Genomic DNA, 27,494 nt, shown 5'->3' with positions numbered 1-27,494 from the left:
CATGACCATACCAGCGCAGCCGTCTCTCTTGCACACCACAACTGATGCTTCTTAGGTTCAACTTTTCTCTCAAGGTACTTACACTCTGACGATTATGAACACTGACATTACACATCCATCGGAGCATACTGGCTTCATTTCTTGCGAGCTTACGCATATCCTCAGCAGTCACGGCCCATGTTTCACTACCATGTAGCATGGTTGTACGTACACATACATCATACAAATAATTCTGATATAATTTCAAGAAAAAGAATAAATAATATTGATAATTATAATGTGCTTATCTTAATTATATAAATACACATAGAGTAATATGAACAAAATACATAAATACTACTAATAATAATAATGATGACTGTATATTTCTACAGTCATAAGGCTCACATTTGTAGGGTGATGTATAAATAATTGAACTGACCCCAGAACTTGACTGAGAGTTAGCAGAGGTGGTGGTGGTGGTGGTGGAGGTCAAACCTAGTGGTCTTCAGTCTAGTGTTCTACCAATTCATTTATCTTCTGTCCTTTTTAATAAGTTATGAGCTAGTAGTGGTAATCTCTAATCTGTAAAACTTATGATTTTAGATGCATGCTGATAATGTGTTGCGAAGATATTGGATTACTGATTTGTTTGTATATTGGTAGAGGGGAATGAGACTAGATTACCACAACCATGTTACAATATTTTCAAGAGGTCTTTTCACACACTCCCACTCAGAGAAAGCTTTAATTTTGTAGGGTTCCACTTCTTTCAATGGTATTTTACACAAAATTTTATTCATAGTACTGTTTATAATAAAGTGAAGTGGCCAATATGCATGAAATGTTTTGGTCATGAACAATAATTCTATCTATTTTTAACATAAGTACATAACTCTTATATTTTAGGCGTTAGCTATAGAATATGCCATTTCACATATTGAAACCCAGGATGAGTACATTTCTTTAAAAATATTTTTGGAAATGTATTCTCTCATATTTATTTTTTTTAAAAAAAAAGCATTGATGGACTTCAAGCACTTGGTAAAAACATAAAGAATCAGATAGTGACCCAACCAAATCAGAATATACAGGAAAGATATAGTTATAACAGTATTGGCTACCATACTTGTATTAATAAATGTGTCATTGCTCTTGCCACCTACATTTACATTGTCATGTTGCCTAGTAAAACTAGCAGAAACAAAACAACACTTTGTAAGCATGATGATCAACAACTTTAAATTGACCAATCAAACAAGTTAAAAAGTAAGAGCTACCAGGAGCTTACTGGGATGATAGTGAAACTACAAAAGTTATAAGAAATCACAGAGGTCTTTGACCGTCTTTATATAAACCATTGCTGGTCACTCTCTCCTGTGTCACAATGATGAAGTCTGTAACTCACCTACTCTTAGCCACAGATTCTTCATGTTTTTGCTAACATCTTTTACATACCCTTGCTTTTGTAATAAACTGCACAGTAAGACTTTCTAATGTATTTCCTTTGATCTATTATGTCTTAAATTACAAAGCTGAACTGTAAGGTGTATTAACTTGTCTGATTCCACAATGCTTTCTGAATCCATTGACTGTGAATGCCATTGTAAATGCTCATTTTTGATGTACAGAATGAAGTTTTATCTTTTGTTATTGAAATTAATAAATGTCGGAAAAATGGAAATAAAGCCTTTGTTTTTATTTACTAAAATGGTGAGTGATTGCTATTTTTAGTATACAAATTTTCCTATCCAACCTTCTCACTAAAAATGATAACCACTTCACTAAACAGTTTTATTGGGATTGATCATAACATTATAAGCTGATATACAAGGTTACTGAAGATAAAACAACACAAAGCATATGTTCTCTCAAAATGGTTTATTTTGTGCTATACACATCCTGTAAGACTACAAAGAACTCTCATAAATCATGAGGAGTGTTTTACAGATTATTTTTACTTTGTAGTCCTAGAAATCATAAAAGGAATGTTTTCCCATCCACAACAATCAGTAAAATGTTATATTCATACCAGTTTTTAATTCATGTATTGTAATTCATATGATTGCACCGGTAGGGTTTCACCAGGATTTAAAAAAACAAAAAATGGTGCATGCAGACTCTTACTAAAATATCTTTTTTTAGAATACTCCTTTATACACAAAATCTGTTAATATAAGGGCTGTACCACTGCTTGACACCATATTCCATAACCAAATTTTATACCCACTGTGCAAGACAACCTTAATTTTGTAATTTTTAAAATAGAATCAAATATCATCTTATAATTCAACAAACACAGGGTATAAAATTTTCATACTGATTTGTAGTCAATATATAATTTCATAATACAGTCAACCTCTACCATCACATTAGGATGGAGGATGAAAATAAATGCAAATAATTTCAGTAGATTAACTTGTTTACTAACAGCTTGTATACTTGAATTATGAAATTATACATATACTTTCAGTTTAAAAATAAAAATGGCATAAATAAATACAGTTTAATAAAATAAAAATAACACAAACATTTTTTTTCAATATACAGGAGAGACTACTCCAATCAAGAAAAAATAATTTCTTTTACATAAGGTGTAAATTTAAAATTACCTTCTTGTATCTTAGTAAAAAAATTAGTAAAATATTTTGAAAACTTATAAAATGAAAGCTGTAAACTAATGATAAAGATGGATAGGAGATGTCTAAATGCTTAAAAATGGGTTTCCTTTCATTGAGATATTATAGTTGTTCATACAAAAAGAAATAGTTCATACAAAATTAAAAACATGGTAAAATAAATGGTAAGAAAAAAGAGAAAGCAACATTCTGTTTGCATTTAAAAGTACTGTGAATTAACTTCTGGTCAACCTGAACAAACTTTTAGGGAAAGCGTATAAACATATAGTCAACAAAATCAATCTTGTATATATTACTAGCACTTATTTTATAAATCTTGGGAAAATGAAAGTGAAATTTTAACTCCAACAGTATTTAAACAGTAATTTAGTCTTTAATTGAATAATGGTTTCGAATTTTGGCACAAGGCCAGCAATGTTAGGGGAGGAGGTAAGTTAATTACATTGACCCTAGTACTCAACTGGTACTTATTTTATCAATCCTGAAAGGATGAAAGGCAAAGTTAACCTCAGCAGAATTTGAACTCAGAATGTAAAGGACAAAATATTTAGCAGCATTTTGTCTGGTACGATAAGGATTCTGCGAGTCTACCACCTCTTTAGTTAAATATTAATATTAAATACCTATTCACTAGAACAATGAAAAAAAAAAACACTATAGAGTAGACGTAAGCTCTCAAAAAGAAAAAGACATAGTTGATACAATTATCCTTCTGTTTTTAACTCACTATGTGAATGACATAAAATTACAAATTTTGTAATTCCCCTCTGATTAACCATCAACTTTATACACCAATGCTCCACAACCTCTTTTCATTTGCGGTACACTTATATTCTTTTCAAAATTTGGTGGTACACCTGAACTAAAACATATAACTAAAAGTATAGGGGAAAAAATTATATTCAGGTTACACGGTGGCACACCTAGCACCATCTCATGGAACACCAGTGCTGCAGCATGCCAGTTGCAGAGCATTGTTCGAGACTATCAATGAAAGTTATCTGGTTTGTATACTATAGAAGCAGAGCAAATTAAATTCTAATGAAACAGATAATTTTTCCCAGCTAACTCAATCATCTAAGCACTAACTTAATTATTTAAGCTTTAAAAAAATTTACTGGGTTTCACAGAATAACATTTGCTAAATGCTACATAAAATACAAAGGATTAAAACTTAGAATTATGAAAATAGACAGAATGACATCAAATTGTTAAAAAACATACAACTGTGACATTTTATTTTCAGAAGAGATTAACAACTTAAAATCATAATCAACCAAGCTACATAAAAATTTCACTGTTTTACTCATGTACAAAAAAAAAAATAAATAAATAAACAACATATACAAAAGTTTTTTAAGAACATTTCAAAAGACTTTTTTAAAAAATGTAAATAAAAAAATTCAAGCATGGGTGTGTGATTAAAAAGTTTACTTAACAATCACAAAGATTTTGGTTCAGTCCCACAGTACAGCACCTTGGGCAAGTGTCTTCTACTATGGGCTTGAGTCAATCAATGCTTTGCAAGGGAATTTGGTAGATGGAAGCTGTGAAGAAACCTATCATGTGTGTATGTGTGTGTGTGTGCGTGTGTGTGTGTGTGTGTGTGTGTGTGTGTGTGTGTGTGTGTTTGTGTGTGTGTGCGTGTGAACATATGCCTCACCATTTTCCAAATAGTGTTGGCTTGTTTACGTCCCTGAAACTTCACAGCTTAGCAAAAGAGACTGATAGAATTAATGACAGATTAAAAATAAGTACTGGTAGGGTCACTCAGATTGAGTATACCCTTCAAGGCAGTGTCCCAGCATGGATGGGGCCCAATGACTGAAACAAGTAAAAGAATAAAAGCAAAACGATTTAAAGATGCCAGACTCAAAAATAAGAGGGATCACAAATTTCTCTCTTTTCAAATAGAATGCAAATATTGATATGATATTTTTTTTAATAAATGCTTTTATATATTGTTATAAAAATATTTTTTCTTTTATCCATAGAAAGTTCATTTCTTGGTTACTATATCTTGTATCAGATCAATCAATTTTTTACTTTGCAATATTTTCAAATGATCTTCATTTGCAACAGTATAACTGTGAACAGACTGTTTTTGTTCTTGTGCCCATCTAAGACAGCCTTTTAAACTGTCTAAGTTTACAGTCCCATCTCCAGGTCCATATATTATTTTTGGTTTACTATCAGGAAATCCTTTATCATATAGATATGTAGCCGGTGTAGATACATTGATTCCATATATACAATGAACTTCCACTCCAGGTGGACGGAGGTCTTTCACAAGATTCTCTGTGTCTTTACGCATTTCATAGCCAGCTGTATAATTCAAATCTTTAAACAACTGTTTATAGTCTTTAACAGTATAATTGCGACCAGGACGGGAAACAAGAATTTCATCAGATTTCCAGAAAGTATCGTATGGCATAAGCCAAGCTGTTGAAGAGGCACTGCGCTGGTATGTTCGAATAACATGTTCTTTCAGTACAAGAATACCAAGATTATCTCCTGTAAATAAAAGCAGAAAAAAATATCCTGAAATATTACTTTACAAAATATGTTTGAGAAAGAGAGGAAATGTATTTTGAAACATTACTGTTAATTACCATCATTCGTATAATAATAATAATTTTCTGGACACTTTTATTCAATTCCAAGCCATTCATTATTGTTAAATAGTCTACACATATATACACAACACAACTAACAGGATATAGATACATGTACACATTGACAGAAACAATCACATATAAACATAAATAAGTAATTATGGGCAACTTTGAAGCAAGATTTTTTACTTTTAGTTGAAAAAAGTTTTTAGGAAAAAACTAAAAACCCTTTAACAAGTATCCTTGAAGTAAATTTCCTTTAGCCTTAGTAACTTGTTTTACAACCAACAAAAAAATTACCAAAATTGTTATTGCTAAGATAATATTGTCTTCATTTATTAAAAAATATTATTGCTATATCATTATTTTCAGTAATCCTAGATGTTATTTAACTTCATGATGAATCTTCTCTGTAGCCTATCTTAAGCAACAACAAAAGTTTATATTCATGGTGGCTGTTTCAATGCATACACTAGTTTTTTATGGAGCTCTGCAAGCTTCCCCAATACTCGTGAATGTATTGTTAACTATTTTTAATACACCAAGACAAATTTTGTTTAAGCATGATACTGACAAGCCTCAAGAAAGGTGAAACAGCATCTGTCATTCTCATGAGTCATTGTAATGACAATTTTTGTCTTGCTCCAATACATACTGCTTTTTAACAGAAGTCTGTGAAGAGATTTTATCTCAGACAACTCTATAGCAGCATACTTTTAATGCTGTATATACATATAGTATGATAAACAGATAGTGATAAGCGGGTTCAGATGTAGCAAATGAGAGGACTGCACTGGTTTGGTCATGTGATGTGTATGTATAAAGAAAAGCTAATTGCTTGAGGTGGATGGAGTTTGTGGAAGAAGGAAACCCAAGAAGACATGAGATGATGTAATAAAGATTGATTTCAAGTTGTTCAGCTTCTTGGAGGAGATGACAAAGGACTGAGAAGATTGGCAATTTGCTGAGCTTGAAAAGACCCATCCATCACTGCAAAAGTGAGGTTCTAAAGACAAAATGCTTATGCCCGAACATACTGGGCCCTGCCCTTGCATTTAACCTCCTTCCCTACACCACTTGTGAAGCATTCTCCATATTTCATCTTCCTAACACCCACTCTTCTAACTATAGTGCTATTCAGTAGCTGTAATAATTTAAGAGCTGCATTGGCACATATTTCATACTCCTTTTGTGTTACCAGTTATCTCCTCCTTCCTCTGGAACCACTTCCTATTAACATTCATTCCTCATTCTCATCCTTCCTCAAACTATTCTTTCCCATTACTGTGCCCCCAGATATTTCTCCCTCTCCTCTGGGTTACATCTTAGGTCTACCATATCTCATGGTTAATACCTCACATATCTGCTATCATTCTCAACATCTCATATCTGTCATAGATGCCTACCCCTTTGTTATTTACTGCAGCCACACTTTTGTACCCCTAACCTCTAACTCAGTCATTGTGCATCCCCCTCTTCACAACTTTTACACTTTATGCATCATCTCCCTACATCTTGACCTACCTACAAGTTTATGATACTGTAGCCACTTATCATCACCTCCTTTCAGAATCACTTCTCTCTCTCTCTCACCTCTCTCTCCTCCATACTGATATTTACCAGCAACCACAGTCATCCTTGTTTATCACTCACTACATTAACCTCTACCCCTATATCTAACCATCTATCACTCTCCTCTCATGGTCTTATGAAATTACCATCTGTCCTTCCTCCCTGATCCACTGTCCATATTCTCTCTTATGTTCACCTTTTCACTACCATTTATATCTTCTTTCCAGTTACACCCATCCTTACAAAATGCAAGATAACCGTGTATCTCCTCTATAACAAGACACCTGTGCTTATCTCTCCAACTTTATCCTCTCAAATGCACTCTCTTGGTCAAAGGAGCTTTTATTTTTCTTGTCTTTCAAGTTACTTAGTGACTTCACAAGTACCAGCACCATCAATGAAGCATCCAGTACACACTGTAATGTGGTCAGGGTTAGAAAGGGCATCCAGCAACAGAAACTGGCATTGAAGTTCAATGTAGTTGTGTGGCTCACTGGATCCTGTGAAACCATCCAACCCATACCAGCGGGGAAAATGGATGTTAAATGATGATGATGATAATGATGTGTGTGAGATATACATCATCGTCGTCGTTTAATGCCTGTTTTCCATGTTGGCATGGGTTGGACAGTTTGACAGGAATTGACCAGCTGAAGGGCTGTTCAGGTTCCATGTCTGATTCTGTTACTACAGCTAGATGCCCTTCCTAATGCCAATTACTTTACAGAGTGTACTGGGTGCTTTTATGCATCACTGGCACAGGTGCTTTTTATGTGGCATCAGCACTTATGAGCCCACAAGATTGGGGATGCTCAGCTAGAGAGGGTTGCAAAGGACAAGCCTGTATGCAAGGGCAACCATGCTTTCATTTAGCTTGACATTCATATATTTATAGGTATAGATGTGTAAGAAACACAGATACGCCATAGGTATAAGTGTGCATGTTTAGTTAAGAAGTTGGCTTCCCAGCCACATAACAAATGTTTCAACCACATTTCATAAAATTACTTATTTGTAACAAGTGTGATGTCATATCTCTAATAAAGACTATAACTTTGATAGGTTTCAGCCAGTATAGGCCCAGGTCATGTCTAACTTTATAGCACCACCTGGTGCTATATGTGGTAAAAACACAGTAATCTTTGACTAAATGAGTAAATGTCAAGATCACTCGACTAACTCTACAGCAACAGTCAGTACTTTAAAATGGTCATTTTTCATATGAAATATAAAAACAGTACTCGCAAATCCTGCTCAGCTACTGATAGTGTGCAAATATCTAGAGTTTTGAAAAGCCCTTCCTTCCACCCAATGCTAACAAGAAAGAAAGAAAAAAGGCATATAAAATATAGGATATTAAGATTAGAAATGATGACAACCATAACATACACAGATTCACATTAGTACATTCTTACCAGAAATCATGAGCCGAAGAGGTTTCACAGCACCACCCCAAACTCCTGAAATTGTAATCATCTTCCCAATATATTTATCCTTCCATGCCTGTGTTCGATTATTTAGAAAATACAGCATTGTTGGACTGCCCATGCTGTGTGTTATCAATGTAATTTTCGATTTATTGTTCATGTTGTAAGTTTCTTCAACGAGATTTTTAAAATTCTTGAAATAGTCTTGAAATTCATCTAAACAAAAAAACAAAAAAAAAATTATTTTTAGATAGTGATACATATGTGAGTGTGTATGTATGAGGAGAAAGAAGGGTGAAAAGAGAGAGAGAGAGAGAGAGAGAGAAGTGGAGAGAATATTAACAATAAATGTAAAGCTTGCTTGAAAATTTAAAGGATTTTATATCAACCTTGTGTTTCAACATCTTTTTAATAAAATTATCATTTTCAAAATTCAGAAGGAAACAGAAAACTGAACTAGCATCATTACTTTTTATTTGTTAGCAAAAGACATTAGTGACTTCAGTCATTTTTATTTATAAATAAAATAAAATTAAATTAAAATAACAGAATCAGCACCACTTAAAGATTTTGAAGATTATGTAAGAAATGTGGTAATGAATAGAGAGAATCTACAAAGACTTGAAGAGGAAGGAGTTACATTTGATCTGTTGAATGTGCAAGGTGAGCAAAACAGAAAGATAAAGAGAAAGTGGATAACAAAAACAAAAAAAAATGTTGTACCATATAAAGTGAGAAAACAATAAAACAAACAAACAAACTAGTCCTTTAAATTAAAGAAATGTCTTGCAATATTTGTTCTATACCAAATTAGATACAAGCATGTCACTCTCACTGTTAGAAATGCAGAGCCAACTTGAAACCTGTAATCAATGGCACCACTATTGTTCATATAAAGTGATATGAAAGAAATAAAAAAAATACCTGCATTATAAGCAATATAATAATGTATAGAATAACTTTCCTTAGATAATGTAATAGTATATTTTTCTGGAAAACACAACAAAGAGAAAAAGCAGGCTTACTTGGAGAACGTCTGAAATCATAAGGTGCTCCTCGGATAGAAATATTTTTAGTCAATCCCAGTTTTACAAGTCGTTCCACAATATAGTAGTAGTAGCTGGCTGTGAAATTAACAAAATGAGTTGCAGTTTTATTCCAAAAAATTTATTGTTATTTTTGTGGAAAACAAATAAATAGCTTGACATGGTTTACAAATACTTTATGTATGTAAAAGAAAACCTTTCCTTTTTACAAATGTCTGAGGGATGACTTGAGGACAGATGACTGACATCTAAATATGTCATCACATTTAGGCAGAAAAACAAGTGTTTTATTATTACAAGGTCTGTCCAAAGTTTAAAAAAATATTGGAAGGAATCAATAGATGATTTGGATTCAAGCAAATCTAAAGACTGTGTAAAATCTTTAAATTTACTTTCAGCATTTGATATTATCAATTTTGAAGCTCGTTGTTTGGGTTAAGTAAAATTTTGATTAATAGCTGAATGGATCAGACAATCTATTTTTCAAAATACATATGGATACATACCTTTCTATTACAGAAAGAATGTTTTCAATTTTATGAAAAAGCAGTGTTTAAAAATTAATATTACAGCATTGGAACCTATTGCTGGTAAGTTCCAGTCTGGTGTGATCAACAAGGTCTATGATCAAAAGCAATCCAGACTTGAGCATCCCATCTATTTATGTAATTAGGATCACATTATTTATTGTTCTCTACCTGTTTTATGATGATAAAGTGTAATTTGAAAAAATTTGGCTAATATTTTCAGCAGGGCTTCTTCATTGGCTGGAATCTGTTTAAATTGCAGTAATTGAACAGCAAGGTACAGAAGTCAGTATGATTAACCTTAATGTGTATGGATTATTTTTTGCTTTTACTTGCTGTATCTGGACTTTGTAGAATTTTGGGATGTGATGGCAAGTAACTTGTTCAATGTAGAAGGAAGAAAATAGAGGACAAAACTGAAGCCTGAGGTACATTAGAGTTCATTGAGAGTCGGGTGCAAAGATCTTTATCAACACAAGCTGCAATAGTGCAATCAGATAGGAAACCAACAATCAAAGACATGAGAGATGGATGGAGTCCATAGGCAGGCAATTTTGATAGGAGGTTCATATACTAAACATCACTGAGAACTTCATGATGTATAGGGCAACAATATTGCTCTCACCAAATTTCTCTAAGGAGAGAGCCTACTGGCAGGTGTGTGATTAGGTCTCCAGTGTATCTGTCTTGTTGGAAGTTGTATTCTGGTTGTTAAGGAGTGAGAGATTTAAGGTGCTGAAGAACATCATTGAAAGTGAGTAAGATTGGACAACAAAAGGCAGAATGAGAGAAATTACCTTTCTTGGAAATAAGACACAGTGTAGTGTGTTTCAAAAGATTAGGTTATGTTCCTGTAGAAATGGAAGGGTTGAAGTGTTTTCTGAGTATGAGTGCTAGTATGTTTGAGGGTATAGAAAAGGATATTGTCAAAGCCAGTGTTTATGTTGGTTTACAGTGACTTTTGCACAAAGTGTGTATGTGAGGATGTGAGCCAGTTGGAGATTTACAATGTTTAACCCTTTAGTGTTCACATTATTCTGCCAAAACTAATCCTTTTTTATCCAAATTGTCTTGAACTAATCAGGCATTATCTTGGTGCTATGAGATTTTGATGAGGTAGCTGTTAATTTTTAAAACGATATTGTAGGGTTGGTGTGAGAGACCAGATCTGGCCAGTTTGAACATAAAACAGGCAGAATACTTTTGGCCGGATATGGCCGGTTTAAATGCTAAAGGGTTAAACATAAAATAGATAACAAGCTCAAAGATTGTAAGTAAACCATACTATAATATTGCAGTTGATAAACAACACCAGTTAACTCTGTTTACATGGATACATATAACACAAATAAAACACCAAATCAAAAATCTATTGACTATTATTCAAAATGTGACCATCTTGTCTCAGGGAGCTTGTTATAAGATTTCATACTGGGAACACGTAATCTCCATTTAAAACATGGTAGGATTTATTTAGGGAATACTCAGTTGCTACACTGAGCTGACCAAGTGGATACATAAAAGTTCTCTTTTTGGCTTCTGTAGTTTTTGTTTTATGGCCATGTATTCTACAATGAAAATCAAAGTCAAAAAGTTTTGAGGTAAAAAACAAACAATACTCACTAAAACTTTCTCTCCAAGGGTCCAAAAACTCTATTGTTTCAGTTTTACCAAAGCCAGGAACTTTTACATGAACACCAGGTGAGTCAAATGTTTTTCGAGTTTTGGGATCATATATTAATCTGAGAGTTAAAAGAATGAGAATAGTAAAACGTTACAGGAAAGAAAATATAAACCTAAATCATAACAAATTCAGTTTTAGATCTTTCATAAAGACAAGCTAGTACAAACTAAAACACAGAGTTTTTGGTACGGTTGATAAAATCTACCAAAATTGGCATTGTTTATTGCCTCTAAGAAAAGTACATTAAAATGTGCATAACTTCAATGAAATTAACTGAATACTACTTCTTTCTTTTACTAGTTTCAGTCATTGGACAGTAGCTGTATATATGATTATAACTGACTCACAGAATTTTGATACATATTTTTATCAATCTCTATTGAATGGTTAACTTTATATTTTGACTCAGAGACATAACTCAATACCAAAATATCAAATGGCATTTTTGTTCCATGCACAGATTTTACATTGATTTACATTATAAAAACCACACACCACAAACACACACACACAACACACACTATTGCTGCCACAGTAAAATGAAACCAGTATACTCAGTAAAGTGGTTGGTATTAAGAAGGGCATCTAGCTATAGAAATTATACATAAAATGAAACATGAATGTGACTTGGGTCTTCAACCATATAGAGGTAAGTAACTCTGAATAAGGACTCAGGCCATAATGACCCTTCTGACTCTCTCTCTCACACACACACACACACACACACACATTAAATGAGCTTCACTGCCATATCCATCTACGAAATCTGACTCACTAAACTGAGCCAAACTGAGGCTTTGACAGAAGACACTTGCAATAGACTAGCGTGGCAAGTGAGAGTCATTAATGGACAGAAAGTTGGTAGGGGAGGTCATGAAGGTAGGCCAAAGAAGGAGGGGAAACTAATGGGGGATGTTGAAGGGAAAGGCCAGTGAGAGAAAAACAGAGAATGAGGAACTAGAGCAGTGGTGAGAGCAATGAGGGAAAGAGAGGTTCAATGGTAGCATAGAGTTAGTGAGAAGGGATAGAGCAGAATGTAAATGCTGCCCAAACACCCCAGAGGAGAAAGGATGGTGAGAGAGAGAAGGTGGGGTGGATGTGAGTAGAGTGAGAGAAAGAAAGGTTAAAGGGCATCCTAGATGTGTAGGGTAGATAGTGAAATAAAGGTAAGAGGATATGTTGGAAAGAGTGTATTGGTTGAAGGGAAGACCTAAGAATAATGAAGAGAAAGAGGTCATGAAGATTGAGTATGAGGATACAAGGGAGGAGGAAAAAGATGTATGTGATGTGGTGGTAAAGGGATTTGAGTCCGGAAATACGCTAAGTTGTGAATGGCCCAATAAAAATATAAAATATTTGTTCAAAATGTATCAACATAAATCCACTTCCAGTTTGTAATTCAACACCAGGATGTTTAAAATGACAGTCATTAAAAGTATAGAATTTGTAATTAAATATATAGGTATGGACATGACTGTGTGGTAAGAAATTTGCTTCTCAGACACATGGTTCCTGGATTCAGTCCCACTGCATAATACCTTGGGCAAGTGTCTTCTACCACAGACTCAGGCTGACCAAAACTTTGTGAATGGATTCAGTAAACAAAAACTGAAAGAAGCCTATCATGTGTGTGTGTGTTTGTTTGTTCCCATTACTGCTTGACAACCAATGTCAATGTGATTATGCCCCTGTAACTTATTGGTTCATCAAAAGAGACCAATAGGATAAGTACCAGGTTTAAAAAGATAAGCACTGGAGTTGATTCATTCAACTAAAGTTCTTCAAGCAGTTTAATGACCAAAACACATTAAAAAAAAATTATCAAGCTAAATCAACCTTGGTAAACAAAACAAAAAAGAGAAAAAAATTAAAATTTCAATTTTGTTCAAATTTTGATTTACGAGTTCGGATTTCTATTTTAAATTTTTTCTTCGTTTAATCTTGCCGTAACATCAGTTTCTTTGTTGAAAATAAAACAAAATTAAATGTATAATATTCTATTGTATAAGAAGGAATTTATAACAGGAAACAGATTATATTGATTTACTTGCCTAGACTTTGTTAAATTTTAAATTAGAAATTAACAAATAATACTTAAACTTTACCCAGGGAAATTTACATAACCCTAACCCTTGACACCTTGGGCAAGCAACTATAGAACCAGACCAACCAAAACCTTGCAAGTTGATCTGGTAGACAGGCATTGAAAAAGCCTGATGTCTGTCTGTCTGTCTCTCTCATTGTGCATCTCCTTGCCTCAACATCATGTGATAGTTATTAAGACTGAATTCAATTCCATAATATTTTTAATTCTTATAAAATCCAACACATTGTAAGCCAGTACTTTTTCTAATTATTTCCCTTTTTCTTGGGCACTCTCTTTCTCTCTCTCTCTCAATCACAACTATTGACAAAAAATTTTCCACCTAACCAACTGCAACAAGAATTTTTCTCTAGTCAATATTTGTTTATTGTGTTTAAATTACTATTATTAACAACAACAACAAAAAAATAACAACTTTGCCTCATATTTCACAATGATAGTGTACATATGTAATTCCAGTGAAATGTAGGTGGACAACAAGATTAAAATTTTAAGAATATATCTCACATATTTCACATTAAAATGGTTTTGTTCTTGTGTATATAATTTTGGGTTAAAAACTTCATGTTTTCCTACAAATCACAAAGCAACATCTAATAATATTTTTGTTTAATGACCTTTTATTAATAAATGTTTCATTACACAAAGATATTTACCACTGTAATAACGACCTACTGATTTAGCATTTCAAAAGATGCCCTGAAACCTATAATGTCCATCAACAGATTCTTTAGGATTTGTGATTTGTTGACGGACATTGTAAAGCTTATGCATTTATTGAAGGTAGCTGGATGATAGTTGGAAAGATTCTATTTCTCTTATAGATAGTTATATGTTGGATATTTACATTTTGGAAACAAGACAATCTTTGTCAGTGCTCAAGGTGGAAAAGCAAAAAGCATTGTTTATCTGGAAACCTTTGGCTGAAAATTATTTATCAACATTTTGCCAGAAATAACACTCTTTTTTAACTGTACCACTCAGTAACAAAGAATATAAATGTTGTGTTTCAAAGAATAAATTGATGCAAAGTTACTCTGATTTTTTTTCAAGAAACTGATCAGCTGGATCTTTTGTTTCAGGCGATGTCAAATATCCTGCAACAATATTATCGAGTGAGAAAGCAGATGGTTCCGTTTCAATGTCCTCATAGGTCAGATGTGGGTTGGTCTAAGATTAAACAAGAACTGTCTTCAGTTTCATCGATATTATAACTTCAACCCATCTACTGTTTTCACCTCATGACCTTTAGGTCAATGGACAAGTATTTCAACAACTCAATTGCTACTAGGTCTAGAAATAGTCACTTATTCATCCGTTAGTGGTAATAAATACTAGAAAGTACTATGTAAAATAAAGATTGCAATTATTGGACAAAAACAATTCTTTATGAAAGACTTTAAAGAAAGGAATACATATTATATATCACATTAGGGCCATACTGCAATCATCATATTAATGAGGCTACAGTATAATTACAATATGAACTGAAATGCTTTAACTGGAATTATCAACACACACACATTCACTCACAAGAAATACAAACATGTATTTAGAGAGATTAAAAAAGGATGTTAAATGATGATAATGATGATTAAATAGTATTACCTCATGTTATCAACAAAACAACACTGAGCAATTGAGATCTGAGTAAGATCCAACCATAATGTGTAATAATAATTAGTTTTTGTCTCGCAGTAGGCAAAAGGACTTAGGCTTTTGTTCAACTTTGCAGAAAGCTGGCTGCCTCCATCTCCAGGAACTATAAAACAAAACAAAAGATAAGTTTAAGTTACAATAAAGTTCAGTTATTTTAGTTTAAAAAAAACGTGGGGAGAGATTAAAGTGATAGGAATAAAAATTGGCTGAACGATGAAAAAAAATCAAAACAACTTTGTTAACTCTTTAATTCTTTCATGATCATATTTCAAATGAAATTCACTGCCTAAGTGGTTTTTGTTAATTTTGAAAATAACAAAGAATTTGGTTGTAAGTAGTAAAACACTTTTACATTTATTTCTATGTTAAATAAATGTTTAGAACAGAAATTTCTCAATTATAAAATTATGAGGAATACTTAATTACTAAAGGGTAACTTTAGCAAACAATTATTATCATGATGTAGAGTTAGATAAAAATATCAGGAGTAATTTTACATTAAGGAGTGGAAAGTACAATTTCCTGTAATTCAGACCAGAAGATAGAAAAAGTGTTTCCCCAGAGGATGGAGATAGAGATGCACCAGAACAGCCACACTGACTCGCAATTGTGGATAGGCATCTTTGCCCTGATAATCGTGAGCAGGGATACGGTTTGGATGCCAAGAATGCTGGAGGTTTCCACTGCCACAGGCTCAACCATAAACCTGTCGGAGAGCAAGTGACTGATACTTTGACAGTTTGCTTTTCTCAGCCTGACAAGCAACAGATCCTGGGCTGGTAACTGAAGTCATACGGGTTGCAGCTGGAGAAGGTGTTACAGCCTGTGACATCCCAGATGAGGGGCCTACTGCCATGCAATAACGAAATTGTCATAACGTCAGACCTTTTATCAGCCCCTCAGTCTAGCCTTGCTGGCTCGAGCTGGTAAGGGAAACCCAGCATCTAGGCCATGCTTTATGATTTTGATAATGGTTGCCTGGCATAAAAGGTGGCTTGTGCTATGACAGCATAATAATGGGTGAGGCCCAAAATAATCCACAGTAAATCAACAGGGGCATTCATGAGGCTCTCAGATCTGAAGACCAAGCCTCAGGGAAATACTGATTCACAGACAGCCTCTATCAAGCTAAGTGTCAGCACTGCATTGAGCCAAACAGTGACATGAGATTCAGAAGCTGAACAGAATCATGCCAAATGGTACTGGTCAAGTCAGTGCACTAACTCATCTGTAAACATGCTACACTGGATGACATCTCATTTCTTTTGAGTGGACCAGGTGTCCACAGAGGAGAGAGGGGGATGGACATCAGCAGGGTTCTGGCTGAGTTGGCTCCATGTCATGTGGGCCACTTTATGCATCCCAATCACAGTTGGTTCAGCTGTGTTGTGGAACACCTTGTCAATGAAGACACAGAAGAAGTCACTGATGAGAGAAAAGCTGGCAGGGCCACTGAAACTGGAGATCAAAAGCTGAGGCCACCATATTTGATAGGTAAGGTGGCCTGTAGCAATACATTGTCATTGAACCAAATATTGCATATCTCTTCAGTGGCCCGTTGGATACAGGCATCAGGCAGCCACAGGTAGGTTGCTATCAAAAGGTTTAAACTATCATTACCATCTACAAGAAGGGAGACCTAGAAGATTGCAACAACTATCAGGGCATCTCACTCCTGAGTATTGCAAGCAAGATCTTTGCCCGTATCCTACTCAATTGCCTCCTCATCCTCATGGAAGACATCCTCCCTGAGTCCCAGTGTGGCTTTTGACTCAAGGCACAATCAACATGATCTTTTGTGCCTGCCAACTTCAGGAGAAGTGTCAAGAACAACAACAGCCTGCAATGTTCCTCTTCTGGGATCTAAAGAAAGCCTTTGACAAGGTCCCCCATCTTTGCTCGGTTTCAATGTCTGGAGGACTTCATTGCCCTGGTTTGCTCCCTTCATGACAGCATGGTGGGTAGAGTATGCCATCAAAATGCCCTCATAGACCCGTTTCCCATCACTGGGGATCTTAAGCAAGGATGCATCCTGGTACCAACCTGTCTCTCTTCATACAAAGCCACCATGCTTAATGAAATTCCACTGGATTCACCTTTCATCAACATGCACTATCGCTTGGATGGTGGACTCTTCAATCTTGCACATTTCTGTGCAAAGATGAGGACCTCCGCCTTCTCAGTTTGAGAGATGCAGTATGCCAACGATAATGACACCCCAAACTGGACCATAGATGGCCTACAAAGACCAGCCAATCTTTACAATGCGACTTGTGAATGCTTCGGGATGCAGGTAAACATATTAAAGACCAAGACCCTGATCCAACCTGCACCAAGCCAAAACAGTCCACCCACAAACATTAGCATCAACAGCCAACCTCTAGAAGAAGTTGAACACTTCTTAAACCTTGGGAGTATTCTTTCGAAGACACCCACATGTAAAAAGGACTTGGAGAACCGGATCAGTGTGGTCCACTCTACCTTCGGTAGACTCAGCAGTGTATTCTTCAATTATGTGCTAACCATCTGGACAAAGATCATGGTCTTCTGTGTCATTGTCCTATCAGCTCTTCTCTATGCTTGTGAAACTTGGACACTGTACCACCGTAATTTCAAGCACCTTGAATGCTTCCAGTAATCCAAGCCATGATAGATCCTCAATATTTGATGGGAAGATCACATTACTAACAATGAGGTTCTTGCTGCTCCTCACTACCAAGTGTCAAAGCCACTATTCTTCGCCATTGGCTCCGCTGGGCAGGTCACATCCAGTGTATGGGGCCCTCTTGTCTCCCAAGGATCATGCTCTATGGAGAATTTGCAATTGGAACAAGATCCAGAGGAGGCCTGAAATTCCGTTTTAAAGACTAGCTCAAACTAACATCCAGCCATCTTCATGGGAACAGATTGCCATGGATAGGACAGCCTGGAGGACTGCCATCCACAATGGAACCAGCTCCTTCAAGCAGAACAGACACCAGAATGAGGAGATAAAACACAGGAGAAGAAAGGAGCGACTTCAACATCCTTGACACACACCAACCATCCCATGCAAATTCTGCCCACAACACTTTCACTACTGACTTGGACCCCAAAGTCACATTTGGCAGAAACATCTACCGAGGAAACTGGATAGAAGCTGACAAACCCAATGCTCAGGTACGAGCTGGAGCCAAGGATGATAAATATATATATATATATATATATATATATATATATATATATATTACATGGAAAAATGCGAGCATGAAAAGTAATATTCTTAAGATTATAACCTGGAAAAGTACAGGACAAGTTATTACACCTGTAATAGTATAGGACAAGCTTTTACTTCTAGTCTTTACAGTTCTCATCTTTTAAATTTATTGTACAAAACTGTTCAGTTAATTTGTAAGTTTGTCTAATTAGTCACTTTTTTCTGAATTTAAGGTAGTAAATTAGCCAAATTCTACTTAAATAAGTATAGTGTTACTTGTAAACTATAATAAAATATCTTTTAATATTCAAATTTTAATTTTAGCAGCAATATTTTTAGTAAAAAGTTTCTTATTCTTTACTTTACTTGAAGTAATAGTTTGTCCCGTACTTTTCCAGGTTTATAATCTAAAGAATATTACTTTCCATGCTCGCATTTTTCCGTGTAATCCATGATTTTTCCAGGCATCGCTGTTATAAGATAATTAATGTGTCAATAATTTAGGATTTTACCTTATAAAATACTGGCATGTCGAGCAACCAAGTAGAGGCTCTTTCATTGCATGATGAGATTTTTTTACACATATATGTATAATATGCATATATATCATTGACAGAAGTTAGAGAGTTTCATGTATTGGCACTTATCAACCACGAATTCGTCCATTGTCACTCTGTAACTTGTGACGAAATAACTTCTAAAATACAAAATTTTATCAAAAACATTAAGAGTAAACCCTGTTGTGTGTGACACATTGTACCAGTATCGGAAGTTTCAAAGTCTTTAGTTAAAAAAAAAATTAATTAAATAATCTGTACATCAAATTGCATAGTTCCAAAATGGATAAAAGGCAAAGTCGACCTTGGCAGAATTTGAACTTAAAATGTAAACACAGGTGAAATGCCACTAAACAATTTGCCTGGTCCACTAACACTTCTGCCAGCTCGCTGCCTTAGAACATAAACATTCATTTTAGCAATATATTCTTTATTATTATTGCTAAGCGTTACTCCCTTATTCATTTACTTGCTGACACGAAATTTTGTGACGTTTCACCCCATAACTTTTCTTCTATTAATTTTTGTTCAATGCGACTAACGACTCTGAATTCCTCATACATTTGACTATCATTTAAGCCTAAGAAAAGTATATTTTTATTTTAAAATTAAAAAGTTTATGTTAATTGGAGGTGAATAGGTGTCTTACTGCATTCCCCCCTTGAGGTCACAGATATTTTGTTGTAACTTTTTTTTTACTGAACCAAATCTCAAACTATTTATGCCAAAGTGTAGCTGAGGAGGTGTCTTCTTTAAAACAGTTTGTAATTTAGTTGAGAACTGAATTAGTGGTGAAGCTTGGAAGTTACTGCGATTGACAAAATGGTTGACTTAAGAATATATTCAACCACTACCTTGGTTGAATGATATATATATATGTGTACATATATATATATATATATATATATATATATATATATATATATATATATATATATATATATATATATCTGTCGAAGCATAGAGAAACACCCAAGTACCTCAATTTCATCTACTAATTACTTCAGTCTACTGGAGGGATAAAGGTAGAATGAGGTATTTTTGCCTCTTGGCTGAAACAGCTGTAAGATATTTTCCCAATTTCTATTCCTGTATGTTATATATTTTAATAATTACTGGTATCTTTATATTATATATGTAAAGCATAATATGTTATACATGTATGTATATTGTTGTAATTGTCAGTTTAGTAAATAAATAAATAAATTAACATAATATAATGTCTAAAAGTTGATGAATACCACCTATTGATCCCCTCCATTTTCTTATTGCTCTCTCTCTCTGATGATGATGACGATAATTCTAAAATATTGGAGAGCCTGAGAAGATTATTGCTGGGATTTATCCAGAGTGATTGTTAGAAAAAAAATTTTTTTTCTTACACACATGCATACATATCCTCGTTCGGTTGAGGTGTGAGTAAAAATTTAAATTACCATTTTTTTCTCTTTGTTTATATCTCAGCAATGGACTACGTGTGTATTACTTTGGCTTTATCATTTCAAAAAATGTGTTTATGGCGGAAAAACAATGAAAAACATCAGTAAATGTGAGAGTGAGAAAGAAACGCGGTGGGGGGGTTTTTGAATGTGCTAGAAACAACAGCCAGATCTCCCTTAAATCACACATTTTCCTCTGAAATTATAAACATCTTTTTTTTTTAACCGAAAATATTTCTCTCACGGGTTTTAAGTGCGTAGTGAATAAAAAAAAAAAGGGTTAATATAGGGCGTAACAAATATCAGAAAATCAAAAAAAAAATGTGTGTAATAGGTGTAAAACAACTTCCTATGAACGAATATGAAAAAAAAAATTCGCGCACGCGAAAGGGGGGTGGGGGAGAGGCATCGGAAAATTCACATCGGGAAGTTCCGAAAGCGTCTGAGGAGCTGACCCGGGCACCAAAACAAAAAAAAAATAGTGTAATATGTGTAAAACAACTTGCTCTAACGAATATGACAAAAAAAATGCGCTCTCGCGAAAGAGGGGTGGGGGAGAGGCCTCGGATATTTATATCGGGAATTTCCGAAAGCGTCTGAACCGGGCACAAAAACAAAAACAAAAACAGCGTAATAGGTGTAAAACAACTTGCTCTAAACGACTATCATGAAAAAAATGCGCGCTCGCGAAAGGGGGGTGGGGGGGAGAGGCTTCGGAAATTTCACATCTTCAGTCCACGGCCTTTAAACTAAGAAAAAATAGTGTAATTGGTGTAAAACTACTTGTTCTAAACGAGTATCAAGAACACACCCACTCACACATGAATCATAAATCCGTATTTCGCAAAAAAAAAAAAAATAAAGAGAAGAAATTCTGGAAAAAGTGAAGAAATGTTGGATCTCCGCCATGTGAATCAAAATACGTGTCAGAAACTTTGAAATACTACAGAAATTATGTTACGAAAATGATAATGTATACATACCTCTTTGAGTGGTCCATCGATAATGATGATAAAGAAATGAGTTGGATTTGAACTCAGATATTTGACTAACACAACTACATACTACAAGACTCAAAATATTCAGCCAAGTCACCCCTTTAACTAGCAATAATAATAACATCAATAACATAAAGCCAAAAGATTTATTGTTCTGAAAAATATTTGTTCTTCTCTTTATTTTTTTTTTTGGCGAAATACGGAGTTTATGATTCATGTGTGAGTGTGTGTCTTGATACTCGTTTAGAACAAGTAGTTTTACACCAATTACACTATTTTTTCTTAGTTTAAAGGCCGTGGACTGAAGATGTGAAATTTCCGAAGCCTCTCCCCCACCCCCCTTTCGCGGCGCGCATTTTTTTCATGATAGTCGTTTAGAGCAAGTTGTTTTACACCTATTACACTATTTTTTTTTTGTTTTGGTGCCCGGGTCAGCTCCTCAGACGCTTTCGGAACTTCCCGATGTGAATTTTCCGAGGCCTCTCCCCCACCCCCCTGCGCGTGCGCGAATTTTTTTTTTCATATTCGTTCATAGGAAGTTGTTTTACACCTATTACACACTTTTTTTTTGATTTTCTGATATTTGTTACGCCCTATATTAACCAAAAAAAGTGGGAGAAGGGTCAAAATTAGTCCGGACTGGGGTGCTGAAAAAAAATTGGAAAAAATCCCCGTCAAAACGGAGAAATACCAACTTATGTGGGCTGTCTGAGCCGAAACTCCTCCGCCGCCCCATTCCAAAACATTTTGCCTACAAATCTTCTATGTATCGTAATCTACACCGTTTGAAAGGTATTTGTATAAAATTTCATTAAAAAATACCTATTTTCCTGAAAGTTATGAGGGGAAATGCTGGGTCATGTGATTTTCCGAAAACCCTCTCCTCAACCCGTCGAAAAAGTTTTTTCCAACAAATCCTTACACGCACTCAATAAGGGATCTAAGAGATTATTTGTTGAAAATTTCGTTAAAAAGTATCCATTTTTCTGTAGTTTATGCCTATATATAATAATAATAATAATAATAATAATAATAATAATAATAATAATGATGATAATAATAATAATAATAATAATAATAAAAATAAATAATAATAATAATAATATAATAATAATAATAATAATAATAATAATAATAATAGGGAGTATAACTCCAAACTTACAGAGAAAAATTCAATTTAGTATTAAATCAAATTTCACAATATAAATATACAATATATATAAATTAGAGAAAAAACACTATTATGCAATCCAAACAATGATACACATAAACATTATATATATATATATTATATATTGTTTATTCATTTTTGTACTTTTTGTGATCTAGTTATATGTTTTAAAATATATTTTATTTTCTATTTATGATTTGGTTTATGTCTATCATTGTTTGAATTGCATAATAGTGGTTTTTCTCTAATGTACGTGTGTGTGTGTGTGTGTGTATCATCAGTAAAACATATATATATATATATATATATATATATATATCTGACGAAGCATAGAGAAACACCCAAGTACCTCAATTTCATCTACTTATTACTTCAGTCTACTGGAGGGATAAAGGTAGAATGAGGTATTTTTGCCTCTTGGCTGAAACAGCTGTAAGATATTTTCCCAATTTCTATTCCTGTATGTTATATATTTTAATAATTACTGGTATCTTTATATATTATATATGTAAAGCATAATATGTTATACATGTATGTATATTGTTGTAATTGTCAGTTTAGTAAATAAATAAATAAATTAACATAATATAATGTCTAAAAGTTGATGAATACCACCTATTGATCCCCTCCATTTTCTTATTGCTCTTTCTCTCTCTGATGATGATGACGATAATTCTAAAATATTGGAGAGCCTGAGAAGATTATTGCTGGGATTTATCCAGAGTGATTGTTAGAAAATATTTTTTTTTTCTTACACACATGCATACATATCCTCGTTCGGTTGAGGTGTGAGTAAAAATTTAAATTACCATTTTTTTCTCTTTGTTTATATCTCAGCAATGGACTACGTGTGTATTACTTTGGCTTTATCATTTCAAAAAATGTGTTTATGGCGGAAAAACAATGAAAAACATCAGTAAATGTGAGAGTGAGAAAGAAACGCGGTGGGGGGGGGTCTTTGAATGTGCTAGAAACAACAGCCAGATCTCCCTTAAATCACACATTTTCCTCTGAAATTATAAACATCTTTTTTTTTTTAACCGAAAATATTTCTCTCACGGGTTTTAAGTGCGTAGTGAATAAAAAAAAGTGGGGGAAGGGTCAAAATTAGTCCGGACTGAGGTGCTGAAAAAAAAATTGGAAAAAATCCCCGTCAAAACGGAGAAATACCAACTTATGTGGGCTGTCTGAACCGAAACTCCTCCGCCGCCCCATTCCAAAACATTTTGCCTACAAATCTTCTATGTAATCGTAATCTACACCGTTTGAAAGGTATTTGTATAAAATTTCATTAAAAAATACCCATTTTCCTGAAAGTTATGAGGGGGAAAATGCTGGGTCATGTGATTTTCCGAAAACCCTCTCCTCAACCCGTCGAAAAAGTTTTTTCCAACAAATCCTTACACGCACTCAATCTAAGGGATCTAAGAGATTATTTGTTGAAAATTTCGTTAAAAAGTATCCATTTTTCTGTAGTTTATGCTTATATATATATATTATTATTATTATCATTATTATTATTATAATTAATAATAATAATAATAATAATAATAATAATAATAATAATAATAATAATAATAATAATAATAATAGGGAGTATAACTCCAAACTTACAGAGAAAAATTCAATTTAGTATTAAATCAAATTTCACAATATAAATATACAATATATATAAATTAGAGAAAAAACACTATTATGCAATCCAAACAATGATACACATAAACATTATATATATATATATTATATATTGTTTATTCATTTTTGTACTTTTTGTGATCTAGTTATATGTTTTAAAATATATTTTATTTTCTATTTATGATTTGGTTTATGTCTATCATTGTTTGAATTGCATAATAGTGGTTTTTTTCTAATGTACGTATGTGTGTGTGTGTGTGTGTGTGCGTGTGTGTGTGTGTGTGTCGTCAGTAAAACATATATATATATATATATAATTCTATATATATATATATATATATATATATACCCAAAATGACACGAGTTTTATACTCTACCAACTATAATAAATCAATGATTTGCTTTCTTGATATCAAAGTATATGACGATATTTGTGCCATTAAATCAACCACACACATTTAATAAATTACTATATATTTTCTGTACCAAAGGTTTAGCGTAAAGGTGCTATAGAAAGAAATATGTAACTTAACAAGTTATTGAGCAATTCCCTGGACTGAGCAACGTAAAGCTTTAAGTGTATATTTAAAAAGATCTACATTTTGTATATTCAATGGATAACGACGGGTTCTGTACATTGTATTCCTTTATTTTTGGTTGTCAAAAATTTGGCAACCTTAAGGAAGACAACTATTTTGAATTAGTAGAGAACATGCCCTCCAATTTAAATAAGCTTAGCTGTAAACATGAACATCAAGGATCAGTACCGTCGCGAAGAGCAAAGAGAAAGATTACATCAAGGTATAAACACAGGGGAAAATGTATAAGGGAAGACAAGATACAAATATGATGGCATATTCATGTTTAATGCTTATCTGGGTGTTACAATTACAACAAATTCTGATGCAGTGTACTTTAAGGTTCCGTACTGAAATAAACTGACTTAGCAGTTTTTCATAGCATGTAACATTATATTAATAACATTAATATTGTTCGCATTTGTAACGAAATAGCATATGATTAATTATTTTTAATTAAGAGAGCAAAACTAATTTTGGAATCAGTTTCTAAAATATTTCAAAGAATGAGTCAACCTCTAAGACAGCAAATGGGAGCCTCTTTATTTCGGCGCACGAATAGATACATTAGTATCAAAATAGGTATCTCCAAAACTAGAGCCTGATCGGGCAAAAGTGGTGGTATATTTGGTAGTAGTGCTCCAAAAGGAAGGGTGAATCTCGAAGCAAATAAAGCTATAAATGGTATGTGAATATTGAGTTAAAAACCATTTGGATAGAAAAAGGCTGTCTGTGGAATACGAGCCCACATAAATGCTTAATGTCCCCTAATTTCTGCGAGATCCCCGTCAAATTAACTTAATCGTTTATTCCACTATGGTCAATAATATAAGTATCCCTATTCGAATCGATTCAACCGATCTTTTCACTTCTAATATGAAATTAACTTCCTGCTGGGTTTTTCCCTTCCACCACTTCGAGTTCTGTCAACATCAGAAAGAACCCACATTTCTTTATTTCATTTTTCATGCTTATTGGAGAAAACATCGATCAGATCGATGTATCCCCTCTTTTTCTGTCCCTCACAATCAATACCAACTGTAACAATAACACAAGGGCACGATACACTATGAGATAACCATTCATAACATATATAAAAGGCTGATGCCACAATATCAAGTGTTTATACCAATATTATTATTAGCATTGTCGTCATAGCTTGCGCAACATTCTTAAATCATTTTTAAATGGCAGAATATGTAAACACGGCAAGTGAGATAAGATGACTAATTTCAACCCATCATACTGAATCATAGACAGAGTGGGGGACAGAATTCTAAGCTCTATGTCTGACTTTTACCAGCATAATTGATTTCATAACAATGGCAATGTTGATCGTAAACAACTCGTTACTTAACAAAGAATTGGAAAACCGTTGTAAGCAGTTCCTCGCAACTATAAAAACAAAGAATAATCAGTATTGTTGTTGATAGCTAATTGTCATTGTTACAGTAGTAGTGTTTATTTCGTAACCTTTTATAAATGTTGCTTTTTAGCCCAGATTTAACCTGATCGAGTACACCTATATATATGAATGGACCAGAGCAGTCATCCGAACAGCTTGAAATAACAGCGAAATCGCCATCAAACTAAATCTTACTGTCTTAAACAAGGAAGTATACAATGCAATGTAGTCATAAATTAAAATCAGAATCAAGATGATTACGGCTGGAATGCCTGTAATAATAGTTTTGATTGGTAAGGGCTCACCTAGTACAAAATGAGGAAAAACATGCCTTTAAAAGGGAGAGACAAAGATAGAGGGCTCTTTAAATATGATTCGGTTACGAAGTGACTGGAAAATGTCAATGACAGCGCGGAAAGAGATAGCGAGATAAGAAATATTTGATTAATCAAAGAGTTGGGAATGTTGCGCTAAATTTGGACATTGTTTATATAATAGTGCCTTATGATTGTAATTTCTTTCAAAACATTTTAAAATAACAAAACAATAGCTTTATGTAACAGAAAATAGATAAGCAAATAAAATAGAAACAAGCGATTCTTACCTAAAATAACTGGGTTTATGGAGATGATAGATATTACACTAAGAATTAAGAGTAAAAGAAAGTCTAAGAGAATTCTAGCAGACGTTGCCATCACTTCTTCGCTGTTGTTGATTTAATGCGGTGTAATACGGTGTTGGGAAATTTCTTAAAATTTTCAAAACCCGGAACTAACACTTGATAGAGCTGGTGTCCGCTAAACAGTTTCAATATCCTATTAGATATGACCTCTTATTTATTTCATCAATGGCCTTCGCGGTTTATATTTGCCCTCTTCGTGATAATAATTTAAAACATTCCCCTCTTTTCAAGATAATTTATTATAATTTCCTGCTTTTGTAGCTAATATATTACATTGCCCCTCTTGTATGAAAATAGTTTATCATATTTCCTCCTTAAAAATTAAGTAAATTTTCAGATTAACACACACAAGATTTTCACAAAATAAAGTAAAAAAAAAAAACTCGGATTTTTTGCGTGGAGTCAAGTACCCTGACCTCCTAATGTGCTGCAAATCCCCTATTTTTATTCGGAAAAGGGTGGCGAAGGGGGGGATCCCCCCCGTCCCGGAATTTTCACTATGGAAAAGAAAAAAGTCGGATTTTTTTGGCATGGAATTAAGTACTCTGACCGCCTAATATGCTGCAAATCCCTTATTTTGG

At 33.8% G+C, this 27,494-nt stretch overlaps 1 protein-coding gene and 1 long non-coding RNA gene across 2 annotated transcripts; both read right to left on the bottom strand.

The window, feature by feature from the left end:
* Window positions 1-1,841: 1,841 nt before the first annotated feature.
* On the bottom strand, window positions 1,842-27,182 carry LOC115212165 (phospholipase A2 group XV). Its single transcript, XM_029781007.2, has 6 exons — window positions 26,836-27,182; window positions 15,202-15,355; window positions 11,429-11,547; window positions 9,258-9,356; window positions 8,221-8,448; window positions 1,842-5,132 (listed from the first exon to the last, which is right to left on the bottom strand). Exons 1-6 carry the CDS (start codon window positions 26,924-26,926, stop codon window positions 4,618-4,620), a joined length of 1,206 nt encoding a protein of 401 aa, XP_029636867.1. The 5' UTR covers window positions 26,927-27,182; the 3' UTR covers window positions 1,842-4,617.
* LOC118762491 lies at window positions 10,027-11,421 on the bottom strand. The gene is made up of 2 exons (XR_004998249.1): window positions 11,049-11,421; window positions 10,027-10,823 (listed from the first exon to the last, which is right to left on the bottom strand). It is a non-coding gene; the product is annotated as an uncharacterized LOC118762491 (long non-coding RNA).
* Window positions 27,183-27,494: the final 312 nt, after the last annotated feature.

This window comes from Octopus sinensis, linkage group LG1, assembly GCF_006345805.1.
Source record: "Octopus sinensis linkage group LG1, ASM634580v1, whole genome shotgun sequence".
In the NCBI taxonomy this organism is placed as follows: domain Eukaryota; kingdom Metazoa; phylum Mollusca; class Cephalopoda; order Octopoda; family Octopodidae; genus Octopus; species Octopus sinensis.
This window is presented reverse-complemented; position numbering and strand designations above follow the sequence as displayed.

Excerpts from the sequence above, each read along its gene's own strand:
- LOC115212165 (XM_029781007.2), bottom strand. The coding sequence starts at position 26,926 with ATGGCAACGTCTGCTAGAATTCTCTTAGACTTTCTTTTACTCTTAATT. Across the intron at positions 11,548-15,201 it reads TGTTTTGTTGATAACATGAG|ATTAATATATGATCCCAAAA; the intron begins GTAATACTATTT and ends TTTAACTCTCAG. Across the intron at positions 8,449-9,257 it reads TGATTTCAGACGTTCTCCAA|ATGAATTTCAAGACTATTTC; the intron begins GTAAGCCTGCTT and ends TTTTTTGTTTAG.